This window comes from Mauremys mutica, chromosome 4, assembly GCF_020497125.1.
Source record: "Mauremys mutica isolate MM-2020 ecotype Southern chromosome 4, ASM2049712v1, whole genome shotgun sequence".
Classification (NCBI taxonomy): Eukaryota; Metazoa; Chordata; order Testudines; family Geoemydidae; genus Mauremys; species Mauremys mutica.
In genome coordinates this window covers 151,197,602-151,213,851 of record NC_059075.1, presented here as the reverse complement: position 1 = coordinate 151,213,851, position 16,250 = coordinate 151,197,602, and the positions used below count along the sequence as shown (strand labels likewise).

The window sequence follows — 16,250 nt, the reverse complement described above, 5'->3', positions numbered from 1 at the left end:
CGCCCCCTAGAGGGGAAAGGCCCCGTGTCCCACTCCCTAATGATTTCACATCCTTACCTCCTGCTGCTGCCATATTCCGGGCTCTTGCTTGGCTAACTGGAAACCCTCTGCCAGAGCCACGGCCTGCTCCCCGGTCTGGGGGTGACACCCCCCCACCCAGCTCTGGATCTCCTGGGGCAGGATGCTCAGGAACTGCTCCAGCACCAACAGTTCCAGCATCTGCTCCTTGGAGCGCTGCTCCGGCCTCAGCCACGCCCGGGAGAGGAGGCAGAGGTGGCCGTACGCCTCCCGGGGCCCCTCAGCCTCCTGGTAGCGGAACCCCCTGAAGCGCAGACGATGCATCTCCATGTCGACGGCTCTGTGGGCATCTGGCTCTTCCACTTCCTCTTTGGGAACCAGGCCACATCCCGGTGGGGGCTGGAACTGGAGCCTGAGAGCGGCTGGGGGAGCCACCTGGGCAGCCATGGCCCGTCTCTGAGCCGGAGCGCAGCCGTATCTCCCTGGGGATCGCCTGGCGTCAGCAATGGACCCCCTGCAGCACCATCCGTACAGGGGTGGGGGACACGTCCAAGGGGGGATGAGATCAGCCCAGGGGATGATCACCTCTAGGGAGAGAAATTAGAGCCACAGAAGGAATGAGACACACAGGAACAGTCCCTCCCAGCCCCCCGTCCCCAGCCCCAGTGTTGTGGGGAGAGACACAGACCCAGCCCAGGCGCCCCCAAAGTTGGTGACTCTTTCCCTCCTATCACCTACGTACTTCTGCACGCCCGGGTCCCCTCCTGGCCATGTGAAGTGAAAATCAACCAAAAAAGTATCATTGTTAGGACTTGTAGCCCGATCTACAGATTATATATATAACTTAAGAATCCCCAATTATCACTTTGAGGGTTGACAGGTTCTTGCCCCCAAGATCAGGCCCTGTATTATTTAAATTATTATATAGTTGGGAACCCCAGTGTGCACAGTTGCAACACTCACACTATAGGAACTCTTCTATATTGATAAATATGGTTTATTAATACATTTGGTACAGTCACAAACACCCCACTCAGTAAGGTAGGTAGAGATACTACAGAATGTACCGCTCCACAGCCATATACTCTCACCATCCCTTGCAGAACATTACTATCAACTTCCCCGTCATCTCCAGTGGCCAACCCAAGGACATCATCTCTGTCTCCTACCGCTCCTAGGCTGGATGAAACTTTTGTAATATGATACGCTGCCGACACTATGTTTGATGCATATTCAGTAGGGATATTTCCCTTTTTCCTTATTTGTATATCCTCGCCTTTCCAATTTTGGACTGTCTTTCTTCTGTGGGTTAGTATATCAGTGATCTCAACTTATCATCATATATGTCAATTTGTTTCCGTGGCCCTTTAGTGGTTAGGTATCTGCGGATGTAGCACATGTACCTGTTATGTATGTAAATTTGTTGCCATGACACTTCTGAAGTTGGATCATGTACCCGTGGTCAGAACTTCCCCTTATACACTCTATTTTCAGCTCCCCAAATACTTGGAGTTTTCCACTGGGCCGTTTATCTGCGCAAAGTTTAGCTGTTCAGAGTTCATAGGCCTCAGGCCTTATGCAAACTGGCTGAAGCTCACGTCTTACAGGATTCAGGCCTGTAGGTTCCTTGCAATTACTGCTGAATACACAGGCGCTGGAGACCCCACGGAAAACACCCACCGGCAGCCAGTGACCCCCCTCCCCCCAGTGCCTCCCTGCTGATCAACTCCTCCCTCTCCCTCCTGGTCTGGGTGTGATCAGCTGTTCCATGGTGTGCAGGAGGCACTGGAGGGGGGAAGGAGCGGGGACGGGGCGCACTTGGGGAGGGGATGGAACTGGACAGGAAGAGGTGGGGCGAGAGCGGAGTGGGGGCAGGAAGAGGAGGGGTGGGGCGTAGCCTTGGGGAAGGGGTGGAGTGGGGGCCTGGGTGGTGTATCCAATAGGCTGGGGAAGGCTTTGCCTCCTCTAACAACCCCACATGGCCCCAGCCATGCTCCTCTCCGAAGCCGCCTCCTCCTTGCCCTTCCCCCTGGCCCCAGCCCAGGCTGCTGCTCCTCTTCAGCACTGCTGGGGCTGGAGCTAGGGCGGCCAGGACTTGGGGGGTTGGGGCTGCCTAGCGCTGGGGGGGCCCAGGTGCTGAGTTGGGGAGCTGGAGGCGCTCAGGCTGCCCACCCTGCGCTTGGGGGGGCTGGAGGTACGGGGGGGGGTGGCCCTGCAGAGGGGGGGTTCAGGACTCCTGCAAGGGAAGGGGGTGGAGCTGCAGCGGGGGGAGGGGGGGGCAGCTGGGGGTTAGTGTCCACCAGCCAGCACCTGCTGCCCATGAGTGGGGGCAGGGCTGGGGGGGGTGTGTCAAGCACCTCCAGGGAAAGGAGGAAGCAGGCGCCTGTGGCTGAATATAATGCAAAGCAGTGAATATAATAAAGGCAAACCAGCCCTCTGGGCTACAGACTCCTCACCTGCGTCCTGTTCCTAGATCAGCGGTTCTCAAACCTTTGTACTGGTGACCCCTTTCCCACAGCAGCCTCTGAGTGCGACCCCCCCCCCCCTCTTATAAATTAAAAATGCTTTTTTAAATATTTAACACTATTAGAAATGATGGCGGCGAAGCGGAGTTGGGGCTGGGGGCTGACAGCTCGCAACCCCCATGTAATAACCTCACGACCCCCAGTTGAGAACCCCTGTCCTAGATCCTGATACACAGATCTTCACCGATCTAATTACAAGCCCCCAGTGCCTTCCCAGAGTTGAGGGCAGAACCCAGGAGTCCTGGCTCCCAGCCCCCACTCCCCTGCCAGAGCCAGGGAGAGAACCCAGGAGTCCTGCCCCCCGCTCTAACCACTAGGCCCCTGGTGACCCAACCCAGTGTGGCTAATATCTGTGCGCTGCCCGAGTTGGGGGCACCCTGCTGGGTATGTGACACACACACGCTTTCCCTGCAGCTGGCTGCGGGAGGGTGTTTCTCTGTCCCAGCCACAGTTTGGCTCACGATCCCCTCGCCCCCGGCGCCTCTTCCTCCAGGCAGCGATTTCCTGCCTCTGCTGCCGTTTCTCTCCCTCCCTGGAGCCGCCTCTGGCTGCTTCTCCCCCCCGCTCCCAGCGCCCCCACTCACCGCCCGGCCCCGCTGCAGACGGGGACTCGCCCCTGCGCACAGGGAGTGACTCCGAATCCAGGCGAGGTGCAGGGGGCTGGACAGGAAGGAGCTAAGGTCCCTGCACTGCTTACAACCGCCCCTTACAGCACCGCTCTGGGAAGTGGCCAGGCTCAGAGCTCATTGGTTTTAACCCTCTCATTCTCCAGCCCGCAGGGGAGCTCCCAACAGGGAAATCCAGAGCCGTCTCCCTGGATCAGGCCAATGCTGCCCCCCGCCCCAGCTCTGCCCAAAGCCAGCGGCAGCAGGGGATGGTGCGAGAAACACAGTTGCCAACTCTCACCCTGGGTCCATAAGCACCCGACTGTCACAAGAAGCCCAAACTCAAGTTTTTGAGTTTCAAAACAAGCCAATCCCTAAGAACCCCAACACTCTACGTGACTAGATCCCCCGCCCCCGGCCTGCAGTCTGGGACTGTGTTGGGCCCTCTGTGCACCCCAACTCTCTCCTCCCTTGCCCCCACTTGCCAGGAGCCGATCAAAAATAAATAAATAAAAAAGCAGCAGCAGCCGCAACAAGCTACAAGAAGCAACAAGCTATAAACTAGACAACAAGCAACTCACAAGCCAATTAAGCCCAAACCAAGCCTAATTTCTGCAGTGGGCACTTTGGGAAGAGTTCCCCACCCGTGGGGGAAATTCCTTCATAGATCTGTAGAGACAAACTGAAGGCACCATTGGATCATCTAAGCTGACCTGAATAGCTTGAGCCAAAGATTTTCACCCGGTCACCCCTGTACTGAGCCCAATCGCTTCTCTTTGGCCAAAGCATCTTCCAGACCAGCCTCCAGTCTGGTGCGGATGCCATCAAAGGACAGCGAATACACCCCTGGGGAGTGTGTTCCCGTGGTTAATCATCCGCATGGGTACAAACTGGCACCCAGGGGTGCTGGAACGGGGGGGGAGGGGCAGAAGATCAAGGGCCCATGAGAATTCAGACAAGTCAGGCAAAGGACTTTGAGAGGCTGGTTTTATTAGAAGTACTACAAGAGCACGTCGAGGCCTCAGGTGAGATCAGGGTTGTCATTGTGCTGGGCACTGCATAGATAAATTGTGAGAGACAGGCTCTGCCCCAAACAGCTCACAGCATATTATTATTCTCTCCTTATTATAGGTGGGGAAACTGAGACCCAGAGAGATTCAGCATCACCCCCGCCATAAACCAACAGACCTCACTCCTGTCCCAGAGCTGGAACCCGAACCCAGGAGTCCTGATTCCCAGCCCTTTCTCCCTCCTGTAACCCATTAGACCCCACTCCCCCTCCAGAGCCAAAGATAGACCCCAGAAGTTCCAGCTCTCAGCCCCACCTGCTGTAACCATCTAGACCCCACTCCCCCTCCAGAGCCAAAGATAGACCCCAGAAGTTCCAGCTCTCAGCCCCACCTGCTGTAACCATCTAGACCCCAGTCTCCCTCCAGAGCCAGGGTTAGAACCCCGGAGTCCTGGTTCATAGCCCCCTCCCCCAGGATGCTCTGAGTCCACGTAGTGTAGCGGATCCGGAGAGGCAATGGGGTGGGCATGCTGAGGGGCTGGTGCAAAGGGGGAGGGAGCTACTGTTTGGGGGCATCAGGCTGGGACGGAGGTTGACATAGTCGTTCTTGCCAGGGCTGACCAACCCCACTGTAGTAAAGAGTGAGAGAGGCTGGAGCACTGGGCCTGGTGCAGGGCCTGAGGCCTGAACCACAGCAGTGAACCAAAGTCAGACCATGCCATGAACCAAAGCAGAGGTAGTTTAAGATTTACGGCGGTTCTGGGCACAAAGAACATTTGGGCCCCTCATACCTTGGGGGGCCAGGGCCACTGGAATTGGGGGGCCATGTTCCCCCCTTTTAACATGGGCATAGAAGCCTGGGGCAGGCACAGAGCGACTGGGGCACGGGCCGTGCTTTGCGGCGGAGGAGGTGATAAGTTGACCAGCTCCTCCCCACCCCCAGCAAATCACAGCCCCTGCCGGTGGCGCAGGTCTCTTCCCGGTCGGGGGGGTGAGGTGGGCCTTAGCCCCCCCTTGCCACAGAGCCCCTCCTCTCCTCTCCCCCCAAGGCCATGCTCCCCAGCCAGGCCAGAAGCCAGAACCAGGCAGTAGTAAAAGCATCCTAGGGAGCCCAGGTCCCTCTGGGGAGCCCCAGACGCTCCACCTGCCCTGGGCGGCGCTCCCTCAGGGTAGAGACACAAGCTCGGGGCTGCTCTCGGGCAGGTGGAGGGTCCGGGCGGGGCTCCCCACAGTGGCCCAGGCTCCATGGGCAGCCCTTACGACAGCCCAGCTCTGGCCAGGGGTGGGGTCTTGGGGGAAAGAGGAGGAGCAGAAGGCGAGACCACAGTTCTGGTTCTGGTGGCCCCTCCACCTTCTTCACAGGTTCTGGCGCTCCTGCGGGGGGCCCCAAATTGGCTGGGTCCCCTGGACACATTAATCTGCCACTGACCAAAATCAGGCCATGTATTAAAGCAGATGCTTACAAGTGCACTGTCCCGTATATGAAAAGGTACTGTTAGCATTGCTAAAACACAGGCATTCCTCAGAAGTACTAGGCACTGGGGATGATTAGCACAGGCACGTCCTGACCTAGCACAAGATAAGAGGGTTTGACAGCAGTGAGGAATAGGGATGTTGTGCCTGAAACATCCATGTAGTAGAAAGAGCCTGGAACATGGGGCCTGGTGCAAGGCCTGAAGCCTGAACCAAAGTCAGCAAAAGTTATGCTATGAGCAAAAGTCAGGCAGACATTTGCCTGCAAGTTCATTGTCTGGTACATGAACTTGGCACCTAAGTTCCCTCTAAGCTGCGGGGTCACTGCCTCTTAAGTCCCATGCAGGGGCTCTGGGCTGCGGTGGGGGGAAGATGCCTCTTCCTCAGCACAGACCTGCCGTGGCGGGGAAAGGTGTCCCTGGCCCCTCTACGCCATCCCCAGCGTGGACCTGCCCTGGACTTGCCGCAGTAGGGGGAGAGGAGCCCCTCCCCTGGCCCAGCCCAGGCCATACCCTGAACCCCTCATCCCCAGCCCCACCCCAGAGCCTGTACCCCCAGCCAGAGCGCTTGCTCCCTCCCCCGCACCCCAACTCTCTGCCCCAGCTCTGAGCCCCCTCCCACACTCTGAACCCCACGGCCCCACCTCCACCACATGAATTTTGTTCTGTGCAGCAATATGAAGGTGATGTGCCACACATTACCTCCATATTGGTGCACATAGCAAAATTCAATCTGCAAATTAGAGGCAACACTGCTTGGCAGAGACACTGTTAACCTTGTTAAAACACACTGAATATGTAACCACATTCCAGCAGGCCAGTACAAGAACACCTCAAACCAACCCCCTGATAAGATGGTTTGACAGAAGTAATGAAGTGGGATGTTTTGTCTGAAACATCAGGAGAAAAGTGACAAACATGGATTAGTAAATCAGATGAAGGAGAAAACGGTAGGGTTAACAGAGCACCTTAGGAGGCAGGAGATGTGACGTGATGATCACAGAGGAGTGGATAAAAAAGAATTTCCAAGTGAAAAACTGAAAGTAAGCAGGTTAACACCTAAAACTGATGCATTAGCACATGGACTTGTCTAGAAACGGTTAACTGCAGCAGAGAAGGGCCCTCCTGCAATCCATTTGGCATGTAGACAAAAAGCAACAAACACCGAGGGAACAAATTCACGTTTTGCAAGAGCAGATGACCCCTACTCTCTTCCCAGAATCAGGATACAGGTTCCCAACTGCTTTAACCATCAGAATCCCACTCCTTGCTCAGAGCTAACAACATAACCTGTCTCAAATATTTTTACATACCAGTTTGATTTTCCTTTATATCCTTTGTTTGCTAACCTCGCCTGTGTTTAGAGCAGGTCCAGGAAACCTAAGGGTTGAAATCATTAATCGTTTCGGGTTTACACCTTGGTTTGCCTGTAAAAGAGGTTTAAGGATTTAGTTAGGAGCCAAATATGGGTGGGGTTTTATTTTATTCTTTTTTGCATCTTTAGACCCTAGATTAAAACATAGGTGGGTAAGAGGGAAAAATATTAAAAGATTAACTTTAGTTGTTTAGGCGATGGAAAGAGAAAATTGCAAGAGATCAATCAAATATTTTATTTTGAATTAAGACTTGTAACAATAACTATGATTTAAGTTGTAGGCAGCAAAAGCGGCTGCATTTTGCTTGGATACTTCCTGTGTAAGGCAGAAAGATTATACGTTGCTGGCTTCCTTTACCGTGCTGGATATGTCTGAAATGGCAACTAACGTGATACCTATTTTTGGAATCATGATGCGCAGCAACTGATTTAACCCCAAAGTGTTGTGACTGCAATTTGGCTAATACAAATATGCAAGTAACAAAACAATAATTAATTTCACCCAAGGGGTGTTACTCTCGCTTCTTTTCCTACTGCCTCCCACTTACAGGTTGCGGGGGGAGGCAGTAGTAAGCAAGAATTTGCTTTACCTTGTACGTGTACATTAGCCATAGCCCAATGAATCAAAAGGATGCTGAATTAGATGTTTTATGGGTTTTTAACTTTAATATTATTTTGTCAGAAGCAAGTCATTTTGCCCACTTCCTTTTTTTTTCTCCTTTCTCAAAATGCTCAGAAGCATTTTCCCTACGGTTTTCACAGCAACATGTTAGCTGCTAATCAAAGATTCAGTGACTTTTTGTTTCCTGTTGGCTTCGAACTCCTAAATTAAAAGCAAAGTGACAGTCAGCCTGACAGCGTATAAGATATGGGTTACAGTCTCTATGACCTGTAGGGTGTGGGGCGGGGGTGAGCTTTCAGTGCTTTCTGGGAAGTAACAGTTGTTGTTTTTTATGTTTTATTTAACCATTCCTATGCAATTTAGTTTCCTTGATTGTTAATGCCCTGCTTTGTTGGTAGTGCAGCTCATACTTACAGCTGCACTTAGACAGACAGTTTTCACATTTATTACCCCGATAAGCTTTAGCGGTTTGTGATACTTGTAAGTGCAGTTTTTGTACTTTTCCTGACTATACCACACCACACCACACCACACATTAAACATAACACTAAAAACATGATCATATGATCAAACCCCACCGACTAGGGGTGATTAAAATATTCCAGTTATGTTGCATTCGTACAAAAACTCCTTTCTGAATTTTAATGTATTTTCATGCTACATTTTGATCGACCATAATTGGGTTCCCAGAAATCTCAGGTAACTTTACTCACCTGCATATTCTACCTCAAATGAGTTTAATTAAATTCTACTAACTAGTTTAGTTCGCACTTTACACTATACATATGTATAGTGTACATGTATAGTAGACATGTTCCTTCTTAAATAATTAACCCCTTAACCGGTTTCAACAATTACTTAAACAAGTCCCAAGAAACGGCAGGGATGGGGGTCTGCTCCTTCTCTCTTCCCTCAATGGCTAATGTGCTCTTAACTGATTGAGAGTAGTAGGCTCCATCATAAAACTAATTCCTCAGTCAAGGTCCTGGACCTAACATTCCCAGGCCCACTATATGGAACTAAGAACAATTGGAGATGAAAATCTGCCTATTGATCTTATGTAGGAATGTGTACACCAAAGGACAGATGGGGCATGACTGTGTGGATAGCAATGCAAGATGGCCATAAAACCCTGTTTAGCCCACTGGGTCAACTTGAGCCTATGCATAATCCTTTTCCGGGATGATGAGTAAACATCCTCCCCACAAAAAAAAAGACAAGTAGGGGAACATAGTAGAAAGAGAGACTGGGGCATGAGGCCTGGCAAGGCTTGAGGTCTGAACCAAAGTCAGCAAAAGTTATGCTATGAGCAAAAGGCGGGCGTTGTTAAAAAGCAGATGCTTTCTTGCACGTTCACTGTTCGGTACATGATCTTGGCACAGGTACTTCTAGCATTGCTAAAACACACCGACCATGTAAACACATTCCAGTGGGTTAGCACAAGTACATCCTAACCTACCACAAGATTATTTTTATTTGGCATATGCGATCTGGTCAAGCCAAGCCACAGCGTTCTTATCAATGATGTTCAAGGCATGAAGATCTCCAAGAAATTGAATCATTTTGAAGGACAATGGATCAGCGTTCCCGATGCATCCCCCGTAACTACCCAGCTGCAGATTGTCTGCCATTTGGAGAAACGGGCAATCCAACTAGCAAATTGAATTCAAGGATTACCACGAATCTCCATCAACCGGTCAAACAGGTTCCGGACGATGATTTTCTAGTCATAGGTCCAGCACTTAAGTCCTCTAGCACAAGATAAGATTATTTGACAAAAGTGATGAATTGTTTGAAACATCAGGAGTAAAGTACAAAGACAGAAGTGGTGAATAGGGTTGTTTGGTCTGAAAAAATCAGGAGCAAGGTACCATGGGGGGTAACAACCATGTAATGAAACATGTCAGGTGATACCTAAGTTGTTTATTGCAGATTGTCTCTGTCTATAAATGTTGGGGTACCTCACTTTAACCCTTTGCCCGGCCTTGGTGGCAGCAGATTGAGCTGGTCCATTGTGACGGCCATACACGTTAGTGTTTTTGTTACCATTGAGCTGGAGGTCTAGTACTGCGCTTCACGGACAATAAATCTGGCTGAGCGCCGGTGCCACCAGATGGAATCTGTCGTCTTTCTAGGCAGTTCCATGAAGGTCTGCTGAGCCAGCTACCTACACCGAACCAGGACAGCGCATGAAGAGAACACACATGCACCCCAAACTGACAGCACTGGTAACCTATAGTTAATTATTATAAGTAGTAAGTACTTGGTAATGTTCTATATTATTTATCCTCCTGGTGCGATTTTGGGGGTTTCCCTTTCAAGTTCTAAACATTTAAAATGATCCTTTTTCTCTGGGTTTGCCTCTGCCTCTCCTCACAGTTTGCAGTGACCTGCCTAGGTCAGGCTATGCTAATTAGCATCATGAACAGGATAGGAGGAGTCCAAAGCAGGAGCGAACCATCTTAAAAGAACACGAGTCAGTCAGGAGAGAATGCAGGAGGAAGGTCAACCAGGGGACCTAATTTCCACTTATGCAGACACCTCAACCATGCCTTATTTCTTTGGAGCACTCCAGTTCCTAGATTTCCTGGCGAAAAATATGAAAGTAATGGTTTCATTTGGGGAATTTAAGACAACGCTTCAGCCAATGTACAGATCGCATGAACTGCTGGAAAGACAGGAAATAGAGAATCTGCTGGGGCAAAGAGAGTGCCAGGAGGGAAGGGCCGATGTGGCCAGAAAATGAAAAAGGGAGCGCAGAACAGATATTTAGAAGGCTGGGCTGTATGTTTAACACTCACACCTTGTCAGAACTGAAGAAGTTGTTCTCCAGAATGCAGAGTCCAGCAGAGAGACTAAGGGGACACGCATTGGGATTACAAGAGGCTTTACAAGCAATAGAAAAGTTAGAACCACATGAAGCCCAACATATGGATAAAATGTTGAAAGGCAAATTTGTTGAGGTGTTATATGAGGATACTTTACTGAGGGAGCTAAGGTTGTGACTAAGACAGAATCCCAAAATTTCCTTCCTAGGCTTTAAGGAGGCGGCTATAAAACTTCTTGGACGTGAAGGACCAGACAGGGCAGGTGTGGCGTGTCCACAGCATGGCTGAAAATGTGTCATTGCCTTGTAACCTTAGAGACGCTGGGTACTTTGTGGGGCAGGCTGGCCCGATGTCAGAGAATGGTAATTCTGGAATGGAAGACCCTTTTCAGAGCGAATTTAAAAGGGAGACAGGATTTGAAGAAAACACTCCTTGATGACAGAAGGAGAGAAATTGAACGTGAGACTGGATTTGAAACAGGAGCTTCTGGGACCCAGAGAATACAGGAGCAGGCCAAGGGGAGTCGGAATGGATCAGAGGACAATTAAGAAGTTTGGTCTGGATGGTAATCTTCTCTCCAGAAGATGTGGTGAGATGGAACATATAGAAACGAGGTGCATGCCTGAGTCTACTAATGTCGTGGTTTGAAGTACAAAGTCTCCCGGATGGGAGTCTGGATCTCAGGGAGACAAAGAAAAGTCCTGAATGACATTAAAGGGCACATTACTGGTGTGGGAAGGTGCACGACAGTGTGTGGGCTACGGCTAATGGGATAAAAATGGGGGTGAGCTGGAGTGGCCTCCCACTGAGCCAGGGGGCGGGGCAAGGAGCCGCTCTCTGATCCCTGGTGGGTGGCGCTAGGCCAGGCTTGCCCCTCCAGCTGGAAGATAAGGGTGGGACAGGAAGTACAAAAGGCGAAGCCCCTAACCCAGTTGAGTGAGCAAGGGAAGGGAGCAGACGTCTCCAGGCTGCTGCAGATCCCCAGAGCTGAACCTGTGCTGCGCCACACCCTGCCCCTGGAGGAGACTGATCCAGGTGACGAAGTGCCAGGACTGCCACATGCCTTATGCCCCTAAGAGAAGGGAGATAACCCTGAGCCACAGGTACATTACAGTGGGCAAGTCGGAATCAGTCTAGGGACACTAGACTATAGTCTGGTTGGGTTGTTGCCTGAATCCAGGTCGATGTGTTGCGGTAGGATCCCCGCTGACCCAGTGGATGAACCCTCTGCCAATGTTAGGGCCTGGGCTGGGACCCAGTGGAGTATGGTGGAGCTGGGTCCCCCTACCCGCAGCTGTCAACCTCACCATTGGGGTGGCAGCCTCCTCACCTTAGGCCAAGAGGCCTGTGTTTGTCTGCTGACTGCCAGAGCCAGGACGTCAGACTGTCTGTTTGCTCTGCCCTGCCTAAGGGTTACACTCAAGCTCTCACCAGCCTGGGTTATACAGCAGGGTGACCACAACACACCCCCAGTCTTAGATTTTCTCCCAGAAATCTATGTCCTGTACTGCCCAGCCCTCTCCTGGACACAACAAATTATATTAAATCCATTATTCCTTAAAGATCATGCTATGCAAGCAACTTGTCACCCCAAACAGGCACTTCAATTCAAACACACTGGATTAGATAAAACAAGTTTATTAACTACAGAGAGAGATTTTAAGGGAGTCCAAGCAATGAGGTATAAAAGCCAGGAATAGTTACAAAGAAAATAAAAGATGAGAAGTTTACTAGTGCCTAATTTAACAAAACTGTATCAGATTCCACCAAAGAGTCTCACCACATGCCTTCAGCAGCCTTCCTGACCAAACCATATAGGTCAGGCCTGCTTCCGCAGCGTCGAGTGAATATTTCCTTTTTCACTTCAGGAAGAGTGAATTAGATGGGGAAGGTGGGCAGAGGGTAATTGTCAGCAAACACCAGTTTCACCGCACACACACAAACCAGCGACACAATATTTCCATCGATAATCAAAACATGCCTCTAGATAACGAACCAAAATTGTTGTGGGAGAACTTAGAGTCCCAACTTAATGTGTATAAAACTTATGGTAATACCGGTGTCACTGGGGCTGCTTTCAGGACAATTACGTTGGATAATTCTCCATCAAAATTATAAACAGATCAATAGAATTTGGCCAAGTCTAATCTGAGTAATGATTGGCTCTAGTTGGCACTAGGACGTGTTTTGTTGGTGGGAGCATGGCCAGTCTTTCTGCATCTTGGAGGTGGCAACATAAGGGTGAATCTGGAGCAGCCCAGAGAGAGGCAAAGCCAGGGGCGTTGGTGTATGGGGGGCTATTGTTTGGGGGCATCGGAAACAGGGGGGTTTCCAGCGGCAGTGCTCTGGATCGGGCCAGGCCCCTCGCCCTCCACACCATCCTCCATCATCTGCTTGTACTGGCGCTTGAAGAAGCCAAACTGGAAGGAGACAAAGACGGGAGATAGTGAGAGCCAGATGGACACAGGATCATGGTGGAGGAGCCGGAGGGATGGACTGTAGGAAGCTCTGATGGAAAGACCCTTGTCCCTTCCCCACCAGCTGAGAGAACAGGCCCCGCCTCCAGGGCCATGGGGGAGGGGTCCAAGCCCTGCCCCACTCACCTTGCAGAGGGCTGCAGCGATGAGAGCCAGCAGGACCAGGCCCCCCACGCTGCTGCCCACGATGATGGGCAGGTAGTTATAGACCTCGGAGCGCTCCACTGCCGTCTGCACCTGGGGGAGAGGAGCTGTGAGATGGGGACCCAGGAGTCCTGGCACCATCACCCACCCCTGCTCTAACACACCAGACCCCACTTCCTCCCAGAGCAGGGACAGAACCCAGGAGTCCTGGCTCCCAGCTCTAACCACTAGTCGATTCTCTCTCTATCCCGGGCACAATCACTCTGGTACCTGGCGCTGGACGAATCCCTCCTTCTGGGTGTATTTCTCCTCCTCGTATTCAATCCGGGCCTCGCTCACCAGACTCACTTTCTGCTGCTGAGTCTGGAACAGAGAAATTCACCGTCCCTGACCGGAAATGACACAAACCAGCCCAGAGCATCGTCCCAGGGGGACCCAGAGCAATTTACAGGCTGTTCACACAGGGATCCCTTGCCCGGCACTGAGATGCAGCCACCTCTGGGGAGGGGAACAGGAGTTGTTCACACAGGGGGTAGGAGGATCCCTCATCTTGTGCTGGGAGGCAGAGGCAGCTCTCGTACCTGGGAGACCCACTGGAAGCTGACGTTCCCTTTGATCACAAACTCCAGTGGCTGCTGCATTTCCAGGGAGGCGATTCTGCACCGGATCTTCTTACAGGTGGCCACGGAGCAGTCCTGGGGGTGGAAGGATATCGCCGGATGAGGCAGGGGCCCAGCATGACCATGAGGGTCTGGGTCTTTCTATAGCAGGGGTCCCTCACCCAGCCCAGCCCCCCACTTGCTGTCTGTGTTAGTGAGAAGAGGAAGGGGCTGCTGGGACCAGCACCGGCCTGTACTCACCAGCACGGGGCGTTTGCTCATCTGCTTCACAAAGTCCTTTGAACCAGGCGTTTCAGCTTCACTGGTGCACTGAGCCAGCTGGGGCTGGGAAGTCAGAGAGACACAGTGTTAATGATGGTGGGAATGGGTCATGGGACCTTCCCCTCTAGGGGGCACTAGCACCCCAGGGCATGGGACTGGCTGGCTCAGGGGCTGAGGCAGGGCCTTTCCCCCCCAGACAGCCTGTCCCAGCGCTGTAGAGCAGAGCAGGTGTCACTGGGCCCATCTCACACACACACAAGGGCAGGGAGAGGCAGGTACCTTGGAGGGGATGACGTCAGAGGCGTCCCACACCTGGACCCCGCTCAGCTCCACGGGGAACTGGAACGTGACCGAGATGGGGACACTTCGCTGCCGCAGGTTCTTGACCTGAAAGAAACAGACTCTCCATAGGGCACTGCAGGAAGAGAACCCAGGAGCTCTGAACTCCAGTCCCCGCTCTAACCCTCAGACCCCACTGCCCTGCCAGATCTGGGGATAGAACCCAGGAGTCCTGGCTCCCTGCCCACCCCTCCCCCTCCATGCCCTAACCTGCTAGATCCCATTCGATCACTTCCACTCCCTCCCTCTTGCCCCATCACCCTTTGTGCCGCTGGCCTCACCTCATACCGATGTGTCACTGGCACGCTTGTCTCTGCCTCCTTGGAGAAGTTGACGTACTTGGTCGACTCCTCGAGGCTGGGGGAGGAAAAGAATGGAAGGAACGAGAGAGGCGGGAGTGTGATGGATGGGGCTGGAGAGTGGGGGTGGGGTGTCATGTCCAGAAGGGGGCGCTGTGCTACAGGGAAGGGCTCAGTAGGGGGCGCTCTCCCCTTGCAGTCAACGCTGGCACCTATGACCCCATGCGGCGCTACAGGGTGCTGTGCTGCAGGGAACAGGGGTCCCAGTAGGGGGCGCTCTCTCCCCTGTCTCCACACTGACCTACCTGGTGAGGATGATGAAGATGCCGTACTTGACTGGCAGCTCTGCCCGGTGCATCATGCGCTTGTTGATGGGGCCGCCATTGTCACTGGGGGGAGGGGAGGGCAAAGGAGAGAGATGTGAGGAGACGCAGGCAGGTAACTGTGCAGGGAGGCTGCACCACAGGCCTCTGCCTGGCCCTGCGCTGTGCACGGCTCCCTCCCACTGCCCCCACCCTGCCCCCCAACCCTGCCCAGCCCCCTCACCTGCTGGCCTTGGCCATGATATGCAGCCTGTCGCCCAGGTCGGCCTCAGAGGAGACGTCGAAGGTGGCGACGAAAATGGCCTGGAAAACACAGAGGGGGTGAGAGTCAGGGCCTGGGGAACTGCCAGAGACTGCGGGGGCGGGGCAGGCACAGGGGATCAGGGGGTCTGTTGTATGAACTTAGATGGAATAAATGGGCCCAGAGAGGTGAAGGTGTTAATAGGACCCTTTCCCTGCCCATCAGCATTAACCTGGTTTGGGATCCACAGACTTCAGTTGGTTCCGTACCATTGCAACAACCATCCTTTTATTACAGACAGAAGAATCAGCTAAAGCCTTTGCAATGTAACATTTTTGTTACCGAAATATCGGGTCTGCCTAGCTGAGAGCCAATAACAGCCTGACAGGGATAAGGAAAAATGCTTTATTCTGCAGAAGAAAGGAGAGCTCTGTAGTAGATACAGAAAACTCTACTGCACACAAGTTTCACAAGCTTTTTATACACTTTCAGACAAAGACCATGCCGTGTTAACACTTCATTGGTGGGTGTCAGGCCCCGTAACACCGCTATCTGTTCAAGAAAGACTGGCTTGAAGCGGAATCTTTTTCTGTCTCTGCCAGCAAAAGAAAGATTAGTTACAAAGTTCAAGGTACTGTGTACGTGAGGCCTTGTGGAGGCTTCTGCCTCCACCTACTGGCCGTTTGCAAAACTATGAAAAGGCGGGGGCGGGAGGGGCTATAGCTTTCACAGTTTCAATGAGGCTTTTATCTTCGCCCCTCACCACTGCCCTGCACCTGTCGCTGGAGAGAGCATTTTATCCTCCCCCCTTGTCTGAGCGGCGCTGGACGCAAAAGCTGGCCGCTGGGGGAGGAGAGGAGGTTAGTGGTGGGGCTGGAGCTGGCCTGGGCGCTGTGGTTAAAGTCCAGCCCTGGTTCCCAGGGGACAAAACCAGGCAAAGGCCCTAGTGGGTTGAGCAAAGAGCAGCACAGAGAGAAAATGCAGCTTCTGCCATGGCTGCTGCCTCTCGCTGGCAGCCTCCCTGCTGGAGAGACCCCGGACCAGCCGCGCCGAGAGCTGGCGAGTGGTACCAGCCTCGGGCTGACGTGGGGG

The 16,250-nt window shown here is 52.5% G+C and overlaps 1 protein-coding gene and 1 pseudogene across 4 annotated transcripts in view; both read right to left on the bottom strand.

Moving 5' to 3' along the window:
- LOC123368162 overlaps positions 1 to 1,730 on the bottom strand; it is a 33,749-nt pseudogene extending 32,019 nt beyond the window's left edge.
- Positions 1 to 16,250, bottom strand: part of LOC123368289 (integrin alpha-D-like) — a 128,219-nt gene that overhangs the window by 84,861 nt on the left and 27,108 nt on the right. Inside the window, exons 17-25 of one of the 4 annotated variants that reach the window (XM_045012957.1) lie at positions 15,141 to 15,220; positions 14,900 to 14,983; positions 14,577 to 14,652; positions 14,236 to 14,343; positions 13,936 to 14,019; positions 13,657 to 13,770; positions 13,346 to 13,438; positions 13,058 to 13,168; positions 12,085 to 12,874 (exon numbers count right to left, since the gene is read on the bottom strand). The exons of 1 other annotated variant lie outside the window; for it this stretch is intronic. In XM_045012957.1, coding sequence (XP_044868892.1) covers positions 12,752 to 12,874; positions 13,058 to 13,168; positions 13,346 to 13,438; positions 13,657 to 13,770; positions 13,936 to 14,019; positions 14,236 to 14,343; positions 14,577 to 14,652; positions 14,900 to 14,983; positions 15,141 to 15,220 — 873 coding nt within the window. In that variant the 3' untranslated portion in view covers positions 12,085 to 12,751. Of the gene's footprint in view, positions 1 to 12,084; positions 12,875 to 13,057; positions 13,169 to 13,345; positions 13,439 to 13,656; positions 13,771 to 13,935; positions 14,020 to 14,235; positions 14,344 to 14,576; positions 14,653 to 14,899; positions 14,984 to 15,140; positions 15,221 to 16,250 lie in introns of those variants that run through there. 2 more of the 4 variants (XM_045012955.1, XM_045012956.1) reach the window with 2 other exon arrangements.